This window comes from Camarhynchus parvulus, chromosome 1A (assembly GCF_901933205.1).
Source record: "Camarhynchus parvulus chromosome 1A, STF_HiC, whole genome shotgun sequence".
Classification (NCBI taxonomy): Eukaryota; Metazoa; Chordata; class Aves; order Passeriformes; family Thraupidae; genus Camarhynchus; species Camarhynchus parvulus.
In genome coordinates this window covers 68,822,716-68,837,855 of record NC_044586.1, presented here as the reverse complement: position 1 = coordinate 68,837,855, position 15,140 = coordinate 68,822,716, and the positions used below count along the sequence as shown (strand labels likewise).

At 42.9% G+C, this 15,140-nt stretch overlaps 1 protein-coding gene across 1 annotated transcript in view; it reads right to left on the bottom strand.

The window, feature by feature from the left end:
* Positions 1–15,140, bottom strand: part of EXOC4 (exocyst complex component 4) — a 351,460-nt gene that overhangs the window by 83,997 nt on the left and 252,323 nt on the right. Inside the window, exon 11 of the mRNA XM_030959908.1 lies at positions 9,323–9,542. Within this exon, the coding sequence (XP_030815768.1) occupies positions 9,323–9,542 (220 nt within the window). The remainder of the gene's footprint in view (positions 1–9,322; positions 9,543–15,140) is intronic.

Here is a 15,140-nt window from a genome sequence, read left to right as displayed (position 1 = left end):
CACACCCTGTGGCAGTTTTCTTTACAGGCACAAAGTCCTTAAATATTTTAATTAAAGAGTGCATCCCAATGGTGTGAATTCCCCAGGAAATCCTGGATCGGCCCCAGGAAGACCAGACCTGGTACAGTCTCACGGGGAGAGGGAGAAGCTTTTCCCTTCTTTAAAGTGCAGCTCACACAAAGCAAAAAATCCCAGCACAAAAGCAAAATATTTGCCAAAAACAAATTAAAAAAAAAATTAGTATTCTGACTGCTTTGTGTGCGTGAGACTGTTTATTTTTATTTTATTTTATTTTATTTTATTTTATTTTATTTTATTTTATTTTATTTTATTTTATTTTTTATTTTATGTTTATTTTATATTTATTTTAATTTTATTTTAATTTAATTTTATTTAATTTTATTTTATATTTATTTTATTTTATTTTTTATTTTATTTTAATTTTATTTTATATTTATTTTTTCTAATTTAATTTAATTTTATTTTTTATTTTTTATTTATTTTATTTTATTTCATTTCATTTTATATTTATTTTATTTTTTATATTATATTTATTTTATTTTATTTTATTTTATTTTATTTTATTTTATTTTATTTTAATGGAAAGGCTCTATTTACAGATTACAACCAGGAGGGGGAAACTTTTAATTTACTGCCTTCCCTCAGTTCTTTCAGATGTAAATTAGAGCGCTATGAGCCTTCCAAGTGCGAAGTTTATCCACTTCGGGGGGGAAGATTCCAGAGGCAGGGTGCCAGGAGGAATATTCCAGTGGAATATCAGCATTCCTGCATTGTTGTTCCTTTTCCAATTCTCCTGTTGACAAGTCCCTGCCTCCAAAATCCCAACTACTCCCACTGAACGCTGCTTGTCAGGGAGGGGCAGCCCCTGCCACACACACAAAAAAAAAAAAAAGAGCTTTTTACCTTCCCTTTCAACAATAGATTAATGTCTCTTTTGTTCTGCCGCAGAGCTGGGTGTCATATTTCAAAATGCGCTTTTAAAACAGGTATAATTAAACCTCTGCGAGAGGAGGGAGGCTGAGAAATGAGCAGCCAGAGGAGGAATAAAGGCATTTTAGAGGGTGCAGGAAGGTGCCTCATCCCTCCCTCTCAGCTACAATTACATTCCACGGTGGGGGAGGGAAAAGAAAAAAAAAAAGTGATTATAAAAATGAACTTTTCCTGGAAAAATGAGCACGTTGTGAAAGGATGGCTCCTTTGAACGTCGCAGCACTTCAAAAGGAGGATGAATTAGTGCTGACAACTCAATAAAGTAGCCATCAATTATTCAAAATGTGATGGCTCTTCTCATGCAGCACTTGTGATTAGGAAAACATTTCAGAACCCGGCGATGGGAGTTATTCTTCCTCAATGAAATGGGCCCGGGCTTCAAAATGCGAGGGAAGAAAAAAAATGGGATTTTGGAGGAGCCTGGCAAGAACACAGGGAGGTTTCTTCTCCTGGAGCCATCCATCAAGTGTTCCATGGGAGAATGTTCCACACTGGATTTGGGATTTATTTTGGATTTATGGAGCAAGGAGAGGGACAGGAAAAATATCTGTGATGTGAGAGGGGCACCCAAACTGCAGCTGAGGGGTGCAGAGAGCCCAGCCCAACCAAGGCCCCAGATTAAAGCTCAGGCGCGTTTTGGAACAGCAAATATTAAACTTTCCTAGGGAAAAGAGATTTATGGAAGAGCCGGGTTTCCCAGAGAAGTTTGTGGAAGGTTTTGATGTCCCAGCCCCGGAAGTGTCCAAGGCCAGGGCTCAGAGCACCCTGGGATGGTGGGAGGTGTCCCTGCCCATGGCAGGGGTGGCACTGGGTGGGCTTTGAGGTCCTTTCCAACCCAAACCATCCTGGGATTCCATGGAACACATTCCTGGAGGAATGCTGGTGATGGAGTGCAGCCATGATATTTTCTGAAAAATCCCTTGGCCAGGATTTTTCTCCTGAGAAGCTTCAGAGGAAAAGAAAAAACAATGATTATTTGCTGCTGTGGAATGCAACAGGTGCATCTTTGATTGGTCCATGTTGGTTGTTTTTAATTAATGGCCAATCACAGTCCGGCTGTCTCGGACTCTCTGGTCAGTCACAAGATTTTATTTTCATTCTTTTCTAGCCTTCTAATGAAATCCTTTCTTCTATTCTTTTAGTGTAGTCTTAGTATATAATTTTCTTTTAATATAATATAGATATCATAAAATTAATATGATAGTATATCATTTTCTTTTAATACAATATAGATATAATTAATAATATAATTAATAATATAATTATATATAATATAATTATATATAACATAATATATTATATATATAACATATAGTATATATAATATAATATAATACAATATAATATAATATAATATAATATAATATAATATAATATAATATAATATAATATAATATAATATAATATAATATAATATAATATAATATAATATAATATAATATAATATAATATAATATAATATAATATAATATAATATAATATAATATAATATAATATAATATAATATAATATAATATATCATGAAACAGTAAATAATCCTTCTGAAACACGGAGTCAGATTCTCATCTCTTCCCTCATCCTGGGCCCCTCAAACACCACCACAATGGAGCAATACAACTTCCTTTAAATGAAGTTTATCAGACTTTGCCTTTCCAGCTTCCTCCTGGAATTCCAGCTCATCCATCACCAAAACAACGCTGGCGAAGGAAAAGCACTGCTTTAAAACTGCAGAAATCTTGGGGGGAAAAAAAAAAAAGGAGCTGGAAGAAAAAGGGAAAACTGGGCGAGTGTCACTTTTGTGGCACTTGGATCTGTGACGATTTTCAGCAGGGAGGAGAAGCTGCTCGGCCTCAGCACCGCAGGGCCCTGCTCTGCTGCCAGGGATTCTCAATGAGTTTGCAAATGAGGAATGTGCAGCTGGAGCTCCAAACCTGCAGGAGGGTGGCCAGGCTAAAAGGCTTCTCCTCTGGCCAGGGAGGTAACGGGGGGCTGGGGCTGACACCGCCCTGTGAGGCAAAATGAGGATTTCTGAGAGCAATGCCGCTGCTGAGGGAGCCTGGCAGGGCTCTCTGGGTAATTAAAATAATCAATCAAGGCCTGGGATGCAGGCTGGGGCAAGATACGTGTGGTTTTCTCCCAACTTCTGAGGAAAAACTGAATGCAAGAGGGGGGAAAATGAAAATAAAGTAAATGACAAGGAATGGAAAGGCAAGGAATTTATGGGTCTGGGGAGTACTCAATGAGCTGGCACTGAAAATAAGCTGGAAATGCCACAGTGAGGGTGAGGTTGGACTCACAGCATGGTTTGGTTTTTAAAGCCCATCCCATCCCACCCTCTTCCATGGGTGGGGACACCTTCTGCTACTCCAAGGTGCTCCAAACCCCAGTGTCCAACCTGGCCTTGGACACTTGCAGGGATCCAGGGGCAGCCCCAGCTCCTGTGGAAAATCTGTGCCAGGGCCTCAATTCCCTCCCAGGGGAGAACGTGGCAGAGTCATGCTGAGGTGAACAAAACACCTGGGTGGCCTCAGAGAGGAGCAGCATCAACATTTTGCTCCCAAATCTCAGGGGAAATGCTCCAGGGTCAGGTTGGATGGGGCTTGGAGCAAGGACAGTGGAAGATGTCCATGCTCATGGCAGCAGGGCTGGACTGAATGGCCTTTAGAGGTCCTTTCCAACCCTTTAAAGGTCCCTTCCAACCCTTTAAAGGTCCCTTCCTACCCAAAATATCCCCCAGTTCAATATCCCCCAATTTAATCCCTTTAAAGGTCCCTTCCAACCCTTTAAAGGTCCCTTTAAACCCAAAATATCCCCCAATTCAATATCCCCCAATTTAAACCCTGTAAAGGGCCCTTCCAACCCTTTAAAGGTCCCTTCCAACCCAAAATACCCCCCAGTTCAATATCCCCCAATTTAATCCCTTTAAAGGTCCCTTCCAACCCTTTAAATGTCCCTTCCAATTCTTTAAATGTCACTTCCAACCCTTTAAAGGTCCTTTTCAACCCTTTAAAAGTCCCTTTAAACCCAAAATATCCCCCAATTCAATATCCCAAATTTAATCCCTTTAAATGTCCCTTCCAACCCTTTAAAGGGCACTTCCAACCCAAAATATCCCCCAATTCAATATCCCCCAATTTAATCCCTTTAAAGGTCCCTTCCAACCCTTTAAATCTCCCTTCCAACCCTTTAAAGTTCCCTTCCAACCCAAAATACCCCCCAGTTCAATATCCCCCAATTTAATCCCTTTAGAGGTCCCTTCCAACCCTTTAAAGGTCCCTTTAAACCCAAAATATCCCCCAATTCAATATCCCCCAATTTAAACCCTGTAAAGGGCCCTTCCAACCTTTAAAGGTCTCTTCCTACCCAAAATATCCCCCAGTTCAATATCCCCCAATTTAATCCCTTTAAAGGTCCCTTCCAACCCTTTAAAGGTCCCTTTAAACCCAAAATATCCCCCAATTCAATATCCCCCAATTTAAACCCTGTAAAGGGCCCTTCCAACCCTTTAAAGGTCCCTTCCAACCCAAAATACCCCCCAGTTCAATATCCCCCAATTTAATCCCTTTAAAGGTCCCTTCCAACCCTTTAAATGTCCCTTCCAATTCTTTAAATGTCACTTCCAACCCTTTAAAGGTCCTTTTCAACCCTTTAAAAGTCCCTTTAAACCCAAAATATCCCCCAATTCAATATCCCAAATTTAATCCCTTTAAATGTCCCTTCCAACCCTTTAAAGGGCACTTCCAACCCAAAATATCCCCCAATTCAATATCCCCCAATTTAATCCCTTTAAAGGTCCCTTCCAACCCTTTAAATCTCCCTTCCAACCCTTTAAAGTTCCCTTCCAACCCAAAATACCCCCCAGTTCAATATCCCCCAATTTAATCCCTTTAGAGGTCCCTTCCAACCCTTTAAAGGTCCCTTTAAACCCAAAATATCCCCCAATTCAATATCCCCAATTTAAACCCTGTAAAGGGCCCTTCCAACCTTTAAAGGTCCCTTCCAACCCAAAATACCCCCCAGTTCAATATCCCCAATTTAATCCCTTTAGAGGTCCCTTCCAACCCTTTAAAAGCCCCTTTAAACCCAAAACATCCCCCAGTTTAGCGACTCATCCCTGAGCAAACGAGGGTTATCCAGTCCCTGACCAACCCCAAGGCACATCCAGCGGTGTCAGGGACTGAGGGCATCTCAGACACCTCAAACACGGGGCTGTTCCCTTCAGGCCAGACGTGACTCACACCCGCGGGATGGTTTGTGAAGCGTGACTCTGCTTCTGCAGCTCTGAAGAGGACAAAAATGAATCTAAAATCATCCCGCCTGCCAGGGGCGCCGCTTGAAAATGTCCACACGCAACTGCCCTGCCCTGGGACGCGCTGAACGTGCCAGTGAAAGCGGAGTTTTTAAAATAAATTAAAACCCTGACACTCTGCCTAAAGCAGTTGGTTTTGTGCAGCTCAGAAGTCCTCGGTGGAGAACTGCAGCTGACTTACATGAGAACCTTCTCAAAGCTTCCACAAAAGGCAGGAACTGCACTGAATGCTCCCCATCCAGAGGAGAAATTATCTGAAAAAATGTTGGAAGCAACGGGGAGAGTCAGACTCCCACCAAGAGATAATTCTGTCTCTCGTTTGAAGCTAGAAAAGGAGATTTAGCACAAATTCTGCAGTCGGTGGGTTTTACCCTCTTGACATGAAACAAACAAACAAGAGCTGAACACATCTTGGCTGTAACACCACGCCACTGCAAGGAAAAAAAAATTTGAAATATGAGGCTCAGAACCATTAAAATAGCTTTAAAATTATCCTTGAATGGGAAAAACCCCCATGGATCAACCATGCCTGCTCCTTAATGGATGCTGCTGGCGGGGAGCCAGCCTGGAAAGACAATTAATTTGTTTACGCTAATAAATAATAACATCCAGCCTCCATCAAAGCGTGCAGCCATCTGCATTGGTGAGCCATCGAGAGCTGCCGGCTGGGACCATCCTTCTCCTTAATAACCACTCATTGGATGGGAAGAAAACATTCCAGAAGCTCTCAGGGATGTCTCCTCGGAAAGCCACAAGCGAGTGGCTCCGTGCGCGGAGTGGGTGCTGTGGTAATTAGCTCCAGCAAGTCGTTATCCTCCAAAACAGCTGCACAAGCTGACTTTTTATGGAGTTTTTTGGGGCTTTTTTTTGGGATTTTCAGCTGCTGGAGTTTGGCCAAAAAAATATCAGCAGCATCATCCACACCACGCTGAGATAAGAAACAACAGAAGCTTTGAAGGGAAGGAAAAATCCCACCCTGCTGCTCCAGAGCGAAGCAGTTTGGATTTTTTTGGAGATGGAGCAACAGGTTTTTAAGGCCAGTGACCACCTGGGTGGGAAGATTTATCACCTCGCTGAGAACCCTACAAGAACAGGCTGCAAGGAGCTGTCGAGGCACTTGCAGCCTAATTTAGGATCGATTTAAACAATTACAGCCTGAAATTTAATGCTGAATAATTTTGAGACAAATGAGTTTCACGGTGATTCAGCCGCTCTGCAAAGGAAAAGGGTTTCAAGTGTTTTACACTTGAGGAGGGAAGAATGGAAAACAAGGCAGTAAAATGGAATATTTAGAGAGGACAATTTCTTTTTTTTTTTTTAAGGATAATCTTTACAGGAGTGGGTGATTCATCTGCGAGCACACAATGCTTGAAAACCTTTTATCTCTCATCGAATTCAGCTCAGACACGTGCTGAGAGTGATCCCAAAGCAGCTTTATCAATGGGGGCTGATAAAATTCCCCAGTGCTGTTCCAATCCAAAGAGGCCTCAGAGAGATCTTTGGGATAGCAAAGAGTGGGATGGTTAAAGCAGGAACCCAAAACAGCAAAAAATAATCTGGGGGAGAGCTTCATTCACCACATTTCCATCATATTCACCAAGTGATGGGGCAAAGACTCCAGGCTCCAGCACTGTCATGCAGAAATAGCCTTTTATTTTTTAACCCCTTTAATGGAAAATCAATAGGATTTATTTTAGGGAGCTGTTTGGATGAGTTGGTTCAAAGAGGCAGCAATTTTTCTTCTCTATTCAGAGAATTACCCTTCTCTGATGTCGGGAACAAGGAGACCTCCTGAGCACAGACAGTTTGACCAAGAATAATTCCAGTTCAAAATAATTTCCATCCATCAAGAGAAACAAATTGCAGGAACAGGATGAGAAAATTCCAAGCCACTCTTGAGTCTTTAACCCTGAATGAACTTTAAGAAAATATATTGATATATGGAACACATTTTCATGAGAAATGAAGCCATGAGCCACAAAAAAGACTTTATCCATATTAAGGCTGGTAAAGTTTGAGAAGGAAACAATCCAAGGATTCTATGCAGCCCCAAAACATCATTTCAGCTCCTGCAAAGAGAAATTTGGCCCCTTTCTAAAGAAGCTGTTCCCCCCTCCAGGGACCTCTGGAAATGCTGTTCTGGAATTTGATTTTGTTTTGGCTCTGAAAGGACCATCCCAGCCCTGCTGCACCCAGACAGGCACAGTTAGTGACCATTAATCCATCAAAAATTCTGGAAATGGTAAGAACAATACAGTTATTCCTATTATTGCATGAAATGATAACATCCCTATGGGTAATAATAAAAATTTACAGCTGTAAACTGGGACAGAAAATGGCCACCTAAACCTTGAGATAAAGGTGCTGCTTCCTAAGAATCTGCCAGTGTTATCCATCCCTCAGGAGAGGATTTCCCAGGAAAGAGGGAATAACTTCGAAGGATTAGAAGAGTTTGACATGACCAACAGCCAGAGTCAGTTACAGAATCACAGAATTACAGAATCACCAGGTTGGGAGAGACCTTCAAGATCAGCAAATCCAACCTGTTCCCTGACACCTCAGGCAGCCCCTGGCACCCAGTGCCCCATCCAGGCTTGTTAAACACCCCCAGGGATGGGGACTGCAGCCCCTCCCCAGGCAGCCATCCCAGAACTTTATCCCCCTTGCTGGAAAAGCTTTTTCCTGCTCTCCAGCCTGAATTTCCCTTGGCACAGCTCGAGGCTGTGTGCTCTGGTTGTGTCAGAGCTGCTGGAGAAAGAGCCCAAGCCCAGCTGGAGAGTCACTGATGACAGACTCAATCCCCTCATCCATGTGGTCAATAAAGATTGAACAGGGCTGGCCCCAGCACAGAGCCCTGAGGGACACCACGGGTGCCTGGCCATTCCTTGCAGTCCCAGGCAACACATGAAATTCAGAATTTTGGGATGGGATTCCACACTGTCCTGTTCCCCATGGAGCTGCGGTGACAACTTGCTGCTTTTATCACTGCTCCACACTGGAGTTCAAAAAAGGTTTCAAAGGAGACTTCTCCTGCAAAGGCTCCATCTGCAACCCAAATCCCTCACAGCTTTTTCTGATGGAGGGGGCCCTGGGGCTCCACATCAATCACCAACGTGCTTGGGAGGATTGGATCCCATCCCTGCTCCTCCTGGGAGCTTGGAGTGGGTATTTACCCTGATGGCACAGCTCTGTGACTGGCAGGTGTCCCCAGAACTTCTCAGGGAGACACACATGAAAATATTCCTTCCCCTTAAAGCCCATCCAGTGCCACCCCTGCCATGGCAGGGACACCTCCCGCTGTCCCAGGCTGCTCCAGCCCCAGTGTCCAGCCTGTCCTTGGCCATTGCAGGGATGCAGGGGCAGCCCCAGCTGCTCTGGCAATCCCAGCCCAGCCAGGAATTCCTCATTGCCAAGATGCCATCCATGCCTGCCCTCTGGCAGTGGGAGCCATTCCCTGGGTGCTGTCCCTGCAGGCCTTGGCCCCAGTCCCTCTGCAGCTCTCCTGGAGCCCCTGCAGGCCCTGCAATGTGCTGGAAGCTCTCCCTGGAGCCTTCCCTGCTCCAGGGGAACATTCCCAGCTCTCCCAGCCTGACATTGGATCCATCTCCTCTCCAAGACATTCATGGACCCAGGGGCTTCACCTGGAATCTCAGCAAACCATGAAGGGTCTCCCTTCCCTTTTCCTCTCTTTTCTCTCCCCATTTTCCATAAAAATCCCTGGGGATGGATTCTGAGTGTCCCAAATCCCAGAATCCCAGAGCAGTTTGGGTGGGAAGGGACCTCCGAGCTCATTCCAGGGACACCTCCCCTATCCCAGGGTGCTCCAATCCTTCCTTGGCCATTGCAGGGATGCAGGGGCAGCCCCAGCTGCTCTGGCAATTCCATCCTCAGCTCTCCCAGCCTGGCTCCAGCCCTCAGAGCATCCCCATGGACCCATTCCTCATTGGATACACAACCAGGTCATGGCTGGACATGGACAACACGGCTGTCCTGAGCTCCCACCTGCAGCAGAGGCCTCTGCACTCCCAGGATCTTCATGGTGTCAGCGTTGGCCAGGATTTTCAGGGGATCCGAGGCCTTGGTGACGCCCTCGATCTCCTTGTTGATCTCGGCCAGGACTTGGCTGAGGAAGATGTTCTTGATGTACATGGTGAGGAACTCCCTCAGAGGGCACTGCTTGGCTGGGCCCAGCTCCATGGCCTGCTCGATCTCCTGGATAAACCTGCCACACAGAAAGGGGAAGGAGGAATTGTAATTAAATTAAATAAATTGTAATTAAACGTACAAATTGAAGACGCTTTAGATTTGTCGGCGTTGCCGTTGCCACTCCAACATTTCAGACCTGAGCACCAGCAGTGTGGGAGTCACCATGGACTGTCCCAGCTTGAGGAGTGGAGAGGAGAAAAGGTTCACAGGGTAGTTTTAGGGAAAAAAAAAATTAAAAACAAACAATTGGTGAAATAAAGACTATATTGCTGGAGAAGGACAGATAAAATGAGAGAAAATCCACATGCCAGGCACAATTCCTGTTTGTGCAAAGAAAAATTGGCTTTTCCATTTTGGACATGATGGGAAGATATCCTTATAGAAAAATTTGGCTTTTCCATGTGGTACATGCTGGGAAGATATTGTTATAGAAAAATTTGGCTTTTCCATTTCGGGCATGCTGGGAAGATAAGATGTCCTTACAAAAAAATCTGTCTTTTTAAATTTTTATATTTATCTTTTATTATATATAGAAATATTTTAATATTTATATTTATATTTATATATTTTTTAAAATTTCTGTATCTTATTAGAAAAATGTGGTTTTTCCACTTGGGACATGATGGGAAGATATCCTTATAGAAAAAATTGGTTTTTCCATTTGGAACATGCTGGGAAGATGTCCTTATAGAAAAATTTGGCTTTTCCATGTAGGACATTGTGGGGAGATATCCTTATTAAAAAAATCTGGCTTTTTTATTTTTATATTTTTATGATATATATATTCACATATATACACACATATATAATATTTTAATATTTTATATATATATAAAATTAAAAAAAATTTCTATATCCTTATAGAAAAATTTGGCTTTTTCATTTGGGACACGCTGGGAAGATGTCCTTATAGAAAAATTTGGCTTTTCCATTTGGGACATGCTGGGGAGATATCCTTATAGAAAAAATTGGCTTTTCCATGTGGGACATTGTGGGGAGATATCTTTATTAAAAAATCTGGCTTTTAAAATTCTTATATTTATATTTTTATATTTATATTTTTATAATATATATATAATATTATATATAATATATTTATTTTTATTTTAATTTTTTATTATTTTAAAAATTTTATTTCTATATCCTTATAGAAAAATTTGGCTTTTCCATTTGGGACATGCTGGGAATATATCCTTATGAAAAAATTTGGCTTTTCCATGTAGGACATTGTGGGGAGATATCCTTATAGAAAAATCTGGCTTTTCCATGTGGGGCATGCTGGGAAGATGTCCTTATAAACATAAAATCACAATTAAAAAAGCCAAGATGCCACAAATCCCTTTAAAAAGCCAAAGTTTCATCCTGGAGGTGGTCACTTGATTCCCACAGGTGGGTTCCCCCACCTCTAAACTGAACAACAGAATATTCCAGCTCAAAATCCAGAAAAAAACCATGAGAAAAAAGCAATTTCTATGCACGATGCCATTATCCTCCTGCATGATGGATGCCTCTGTTATAGTGTATTTTTATCACCCTTTATTGTTCCATCCCAGCATCCCATTCCTGAGCACACAGAGCAGCAGGATGACTCTGGGAATATTTTAGCACCAAATGTTTGCAGACTCTCTTTATTTCTGTGCTGCCATCTGGTTTACCACGGAGGAGTTTATTCCAGAAATTACCTCGTCATGCCTTTAACTACATCTGAGGCAGTGGAATTGGGATTCCTCGCAAAACAATTAGGGATTGGGTATCAGGAGACATAATGGCTTGAGATTTGCTGTCCTGAGTTGTGCTGAGGAAGGTTTAGGTTGGATATTAGGAATAATTTTTGCAGTGAGAAGTGGTCAGGAAGCAGAGCAGGGAAGTGTCGAGTCACCATGCCTGACACAAATGAGGGATGTGGCACTTAGGACACGGTTTGGTGGTGAACAATGGTTGGATTTGATGATCTTAGAGGTCTTTTCCAACCCCAGGGATTCCAGGATTTTATTCACTACCACTGACCCTATTCCCAAACCCTTTAATGAGATCTGCTTAATTATCCATAATTTTCTACCTCCATGTTCCTCACTCCAGAGGAGGTGCTTCCCTTCCCAGCACTGACTGAGGAGCCAATTCCCATGGATGATTTCTTTCCAATCTGAGCTCTTTTCTCCCTAAATCCTCTCCCTGTTGGCTCCATGAGTTTGGAGTGACACATCTGGACAATGCAGCTCCCGTGGGGGATCCCTCTGGAGCTCAGATGGAAGATTGGAGAGAGATGCTGCAGGGAGGGAATCACAGAGGCAGGCGAAGGAATCCATCAAATCAGAGGGTTTTGGGAAAGCTGCAAAAGGCAGCTCAGAGACAGCAGAACTGTGATCAGAGCCAAGCAGCAGCCATGAGATTGGTCAGCAGAAAAATGATGTGAGAAGTAGAAAAGCAAGGACAAATAGAACAATGGTCTGTGCATTAATGCTTGGCTAGAATAACTCCCTAAGCTACAGAAAAGTTTATCTAGTGAGGTATGAGGGAGTTCTAAGTTAATAATGGAGCTCTGTGCATTGTGTTTAAGGCTCACAAGCAGGTGTTGGATTTGAAATGAGCCAGCATTGTTTAACCAAAGGTACCTGTGCTTACAGTGGTTGGATGGAACTCCTGTCAATGTGCTTTTGCTTTGTGGGATTGGTCAAAAAACTGTTAAAGTGAGTGTGCCATTGAGTTCTTGGTCTGCTGCCAGGGATGTGAGCTGCTGGCATCTTCCCATTGTCATAACCATGGAATGAGGCTGATGCTGGAAAATCAAACAGCTCAAGGCACGTTCCCAGCAGTCCCGTCCTGTTTGTGATTTGTGCAGAGACCCTGGCTGGTGATAAAAGGCAGCGTCATTCCCTGGGTTTCACAGGGTGAGAATGGGAATCAGCTTTGTAAAACAGGGAAACAGTGAAGTTTTCTGGGGAAGGGAGCAGAGACTCCATGGAGCTGATCCCAGAAATATCAGAGCTGATGTCACCAGCTCCGAGTGACACCACTCACGTCCTCAAGGGGACATTGCCAGGGTTGATGGGACTGTGTTGAACTCATTTACTGTGTCCTTTCATGGCTGTCAGTAAATCTCTCATTCTTCCTTTATAAGTTTATTTACAGAGCACAAAACTGCCCCAAAATGTGAATTTTACTATTAAACCCCATTCAGGTGGTAAGCTCAAACTGGGAATTAACATCATCCAGCAAAATGACAGGAACAACTTCTAAACACTTCTAAAATCCAGAAAATGCTCAAAAAAAAAAAAAAAAAAAGTATTTTATAGAGGGAGAATGGCCACGTGCAAACCACCAGAGCTCAGATGTGCTGACCTACACCAGGAGTGGCAACTCCTCATCCCACAACATCCTGATCCCAGGGTCTCCTGCACCACAGACCAAAGGTCAGCACTGGAAAATGCTGTATTCACCAAGAATTTTTGCTTCCCAGTGCCTGGCATTCATCACCAGTACAGAATTAATTTTATTAAATACCACTTCATTAATTTTATTAATACCACTTCATTAAAAGAAGTGGTATTAATAATTTCGTGGTTATTGTTTAATATTTTGATATTAAAATTATAATTAGTTTTATATTATTTATTTATATGTCACATACTGTGTATACAATATACATTGTGAATAAAAATGAAAAATTTTGAATTTCAGAGAGATCTAGAGATCCGCGCTTTCACCTCCAGAAAACTTTTCCTTGATGTGTCCTGTTTAAGTTTTAACATTTTTGGAACAGACAAGACAAGAGTTCACCTAATGCTGCTCAGGATCAAACCATATCCCTGTTTTCCTTGATAGGAACCATAAAATAATCATGGATTACGAGGGAGCTGCCAGGCAGCACCGACTGAGGGGGGATTTGTGAGTGCTCAGCATCACTTGTGATAAAGAACAAATGATCAGGAGCTTAGGAAGCAGATTTCAACTCGACAGCAGCAGGAAGTTATTAAAAATGAAGCCGTGCAGGGCACGGAGAACTGGAGGATACGGATGGGAGACCTTCAGCTGGGATGCTCAAGGATAGTTTGGTGAAATGATGATGGGAATAGAAACCAGTGAAGTCCTCATTTAATCCCAAAGATCTCCGCTGAGGGAAATGGGAGCAGAGAAAAGGTGAAGAAAAAGGAACTGTGGATGTCAGAGTGTGGCTTCCAGCAGGGAACAGCCCAGGAGTTCCTGGATTTGACAATCCAGTGGGACAAGGTACTTTTTACAGCCTCAGGGGAAAACTGGGACCCCATTTGCTGGGGTCTGCCGCGGTTCAGAGATGACCTCTCCAAATTTCCAGCAGGCAGAGTGAGTCCCACACTGTTGTATTTGCTGGGAAATGTCCTGATGAAGGCAGGGATGATGAATCTGACTCCATGCCCTCAAAAGGGTAATTTATTATTTTATGATACTATATTATATTAAAGAATACTAAACTATACTTAGGAATACAGAAGAGATACTGAATGCTACAAAGATAATGAAAACTCATGACTCGCTCCAGAGTCCTAACACAGCTTGGCACTGATTGGCCAATAAGTCAAAACAACTCACATGAAACCAATGAAACAATCACCTGTGGGTAAACAATCTCCAACCACATTCCACATGTGAGCACAACACAGGAGAAGCAAATGAGATAATATTGTTTTCCTTTTTCTCTGAGGCTTCTCAGCTTCCCAGGAGAAAAACCCTTGCCTAAGGGATTTTTTCAGAGAACGTGAATGCCACCCCACACTGCTCTGCACCCCAGGCAGCCACTCTGGAGCTTCAGCCTTCAAAATCCTGCTGGGCACAGGACCAGGGGCTCAAGCAAGAGGCACAAAGTTCCAGGTGCAGGTGAGTTTTGCAGCAGGAATCCTTCTGGGACATTGAATGGCAGCAGTGCTGCACTCTCTGTGTCCTAGACTGGGAGCGTGACTCAGAATTCCATTAAGAACAGATTAAAAATGGAAAACATGATTTTTTTTTTTTTAATTTAGGAGAGTTTGGATAATTAAATCTGCAATTTAAGAGAAGTGAGAGTTGCCCCTGGATCCCTGGAAGTATCCAATGCCAGGCAGGATGGGGCTTGGAGCACCCTGGGATAGTAGGAGGTGTTGAGTTTGGAACTGGATCATCTTTAAGGTCCTTTCCAACCCAAACCACTCCATGATTCCATGAATTAGGGGTGCAAAGTCCAACTGTCACCTGAATAAATGTGACACCAAGAGTAACTCTTCTGCCACCATGTCCCGCAGGGCTCTCTGCTTCCCAGCTTCCCTCTTCCTGCCTCCTCACCCCGTCACATCCCTCCTGTTTGCGGGAATTTCACCATCAGTTTGTGGGAATTACAAAAGGTAAGAAGATTTCTAGAAAGCTGGGAAAGTAGGCTTTAGAAACAGAAAGAACAGAAAATTTAGAGCTAGCTGCAGCTAAAGTAAAAAAAAAAGCTATAATTAAAAAAAAATCCTCTTATTTTCCATGGTTCCCAATCCCACTCGGTCATCCTGTGTTTGTCTACCAGGAGCCCAGCAGATTTGGGAGCCCAGAAAACACCAGAGGAGGGAGAGCTGTCAACTCAGGAACCAGCCCTTGCCTTTGGCTGGTCCTGCTGAGCTCT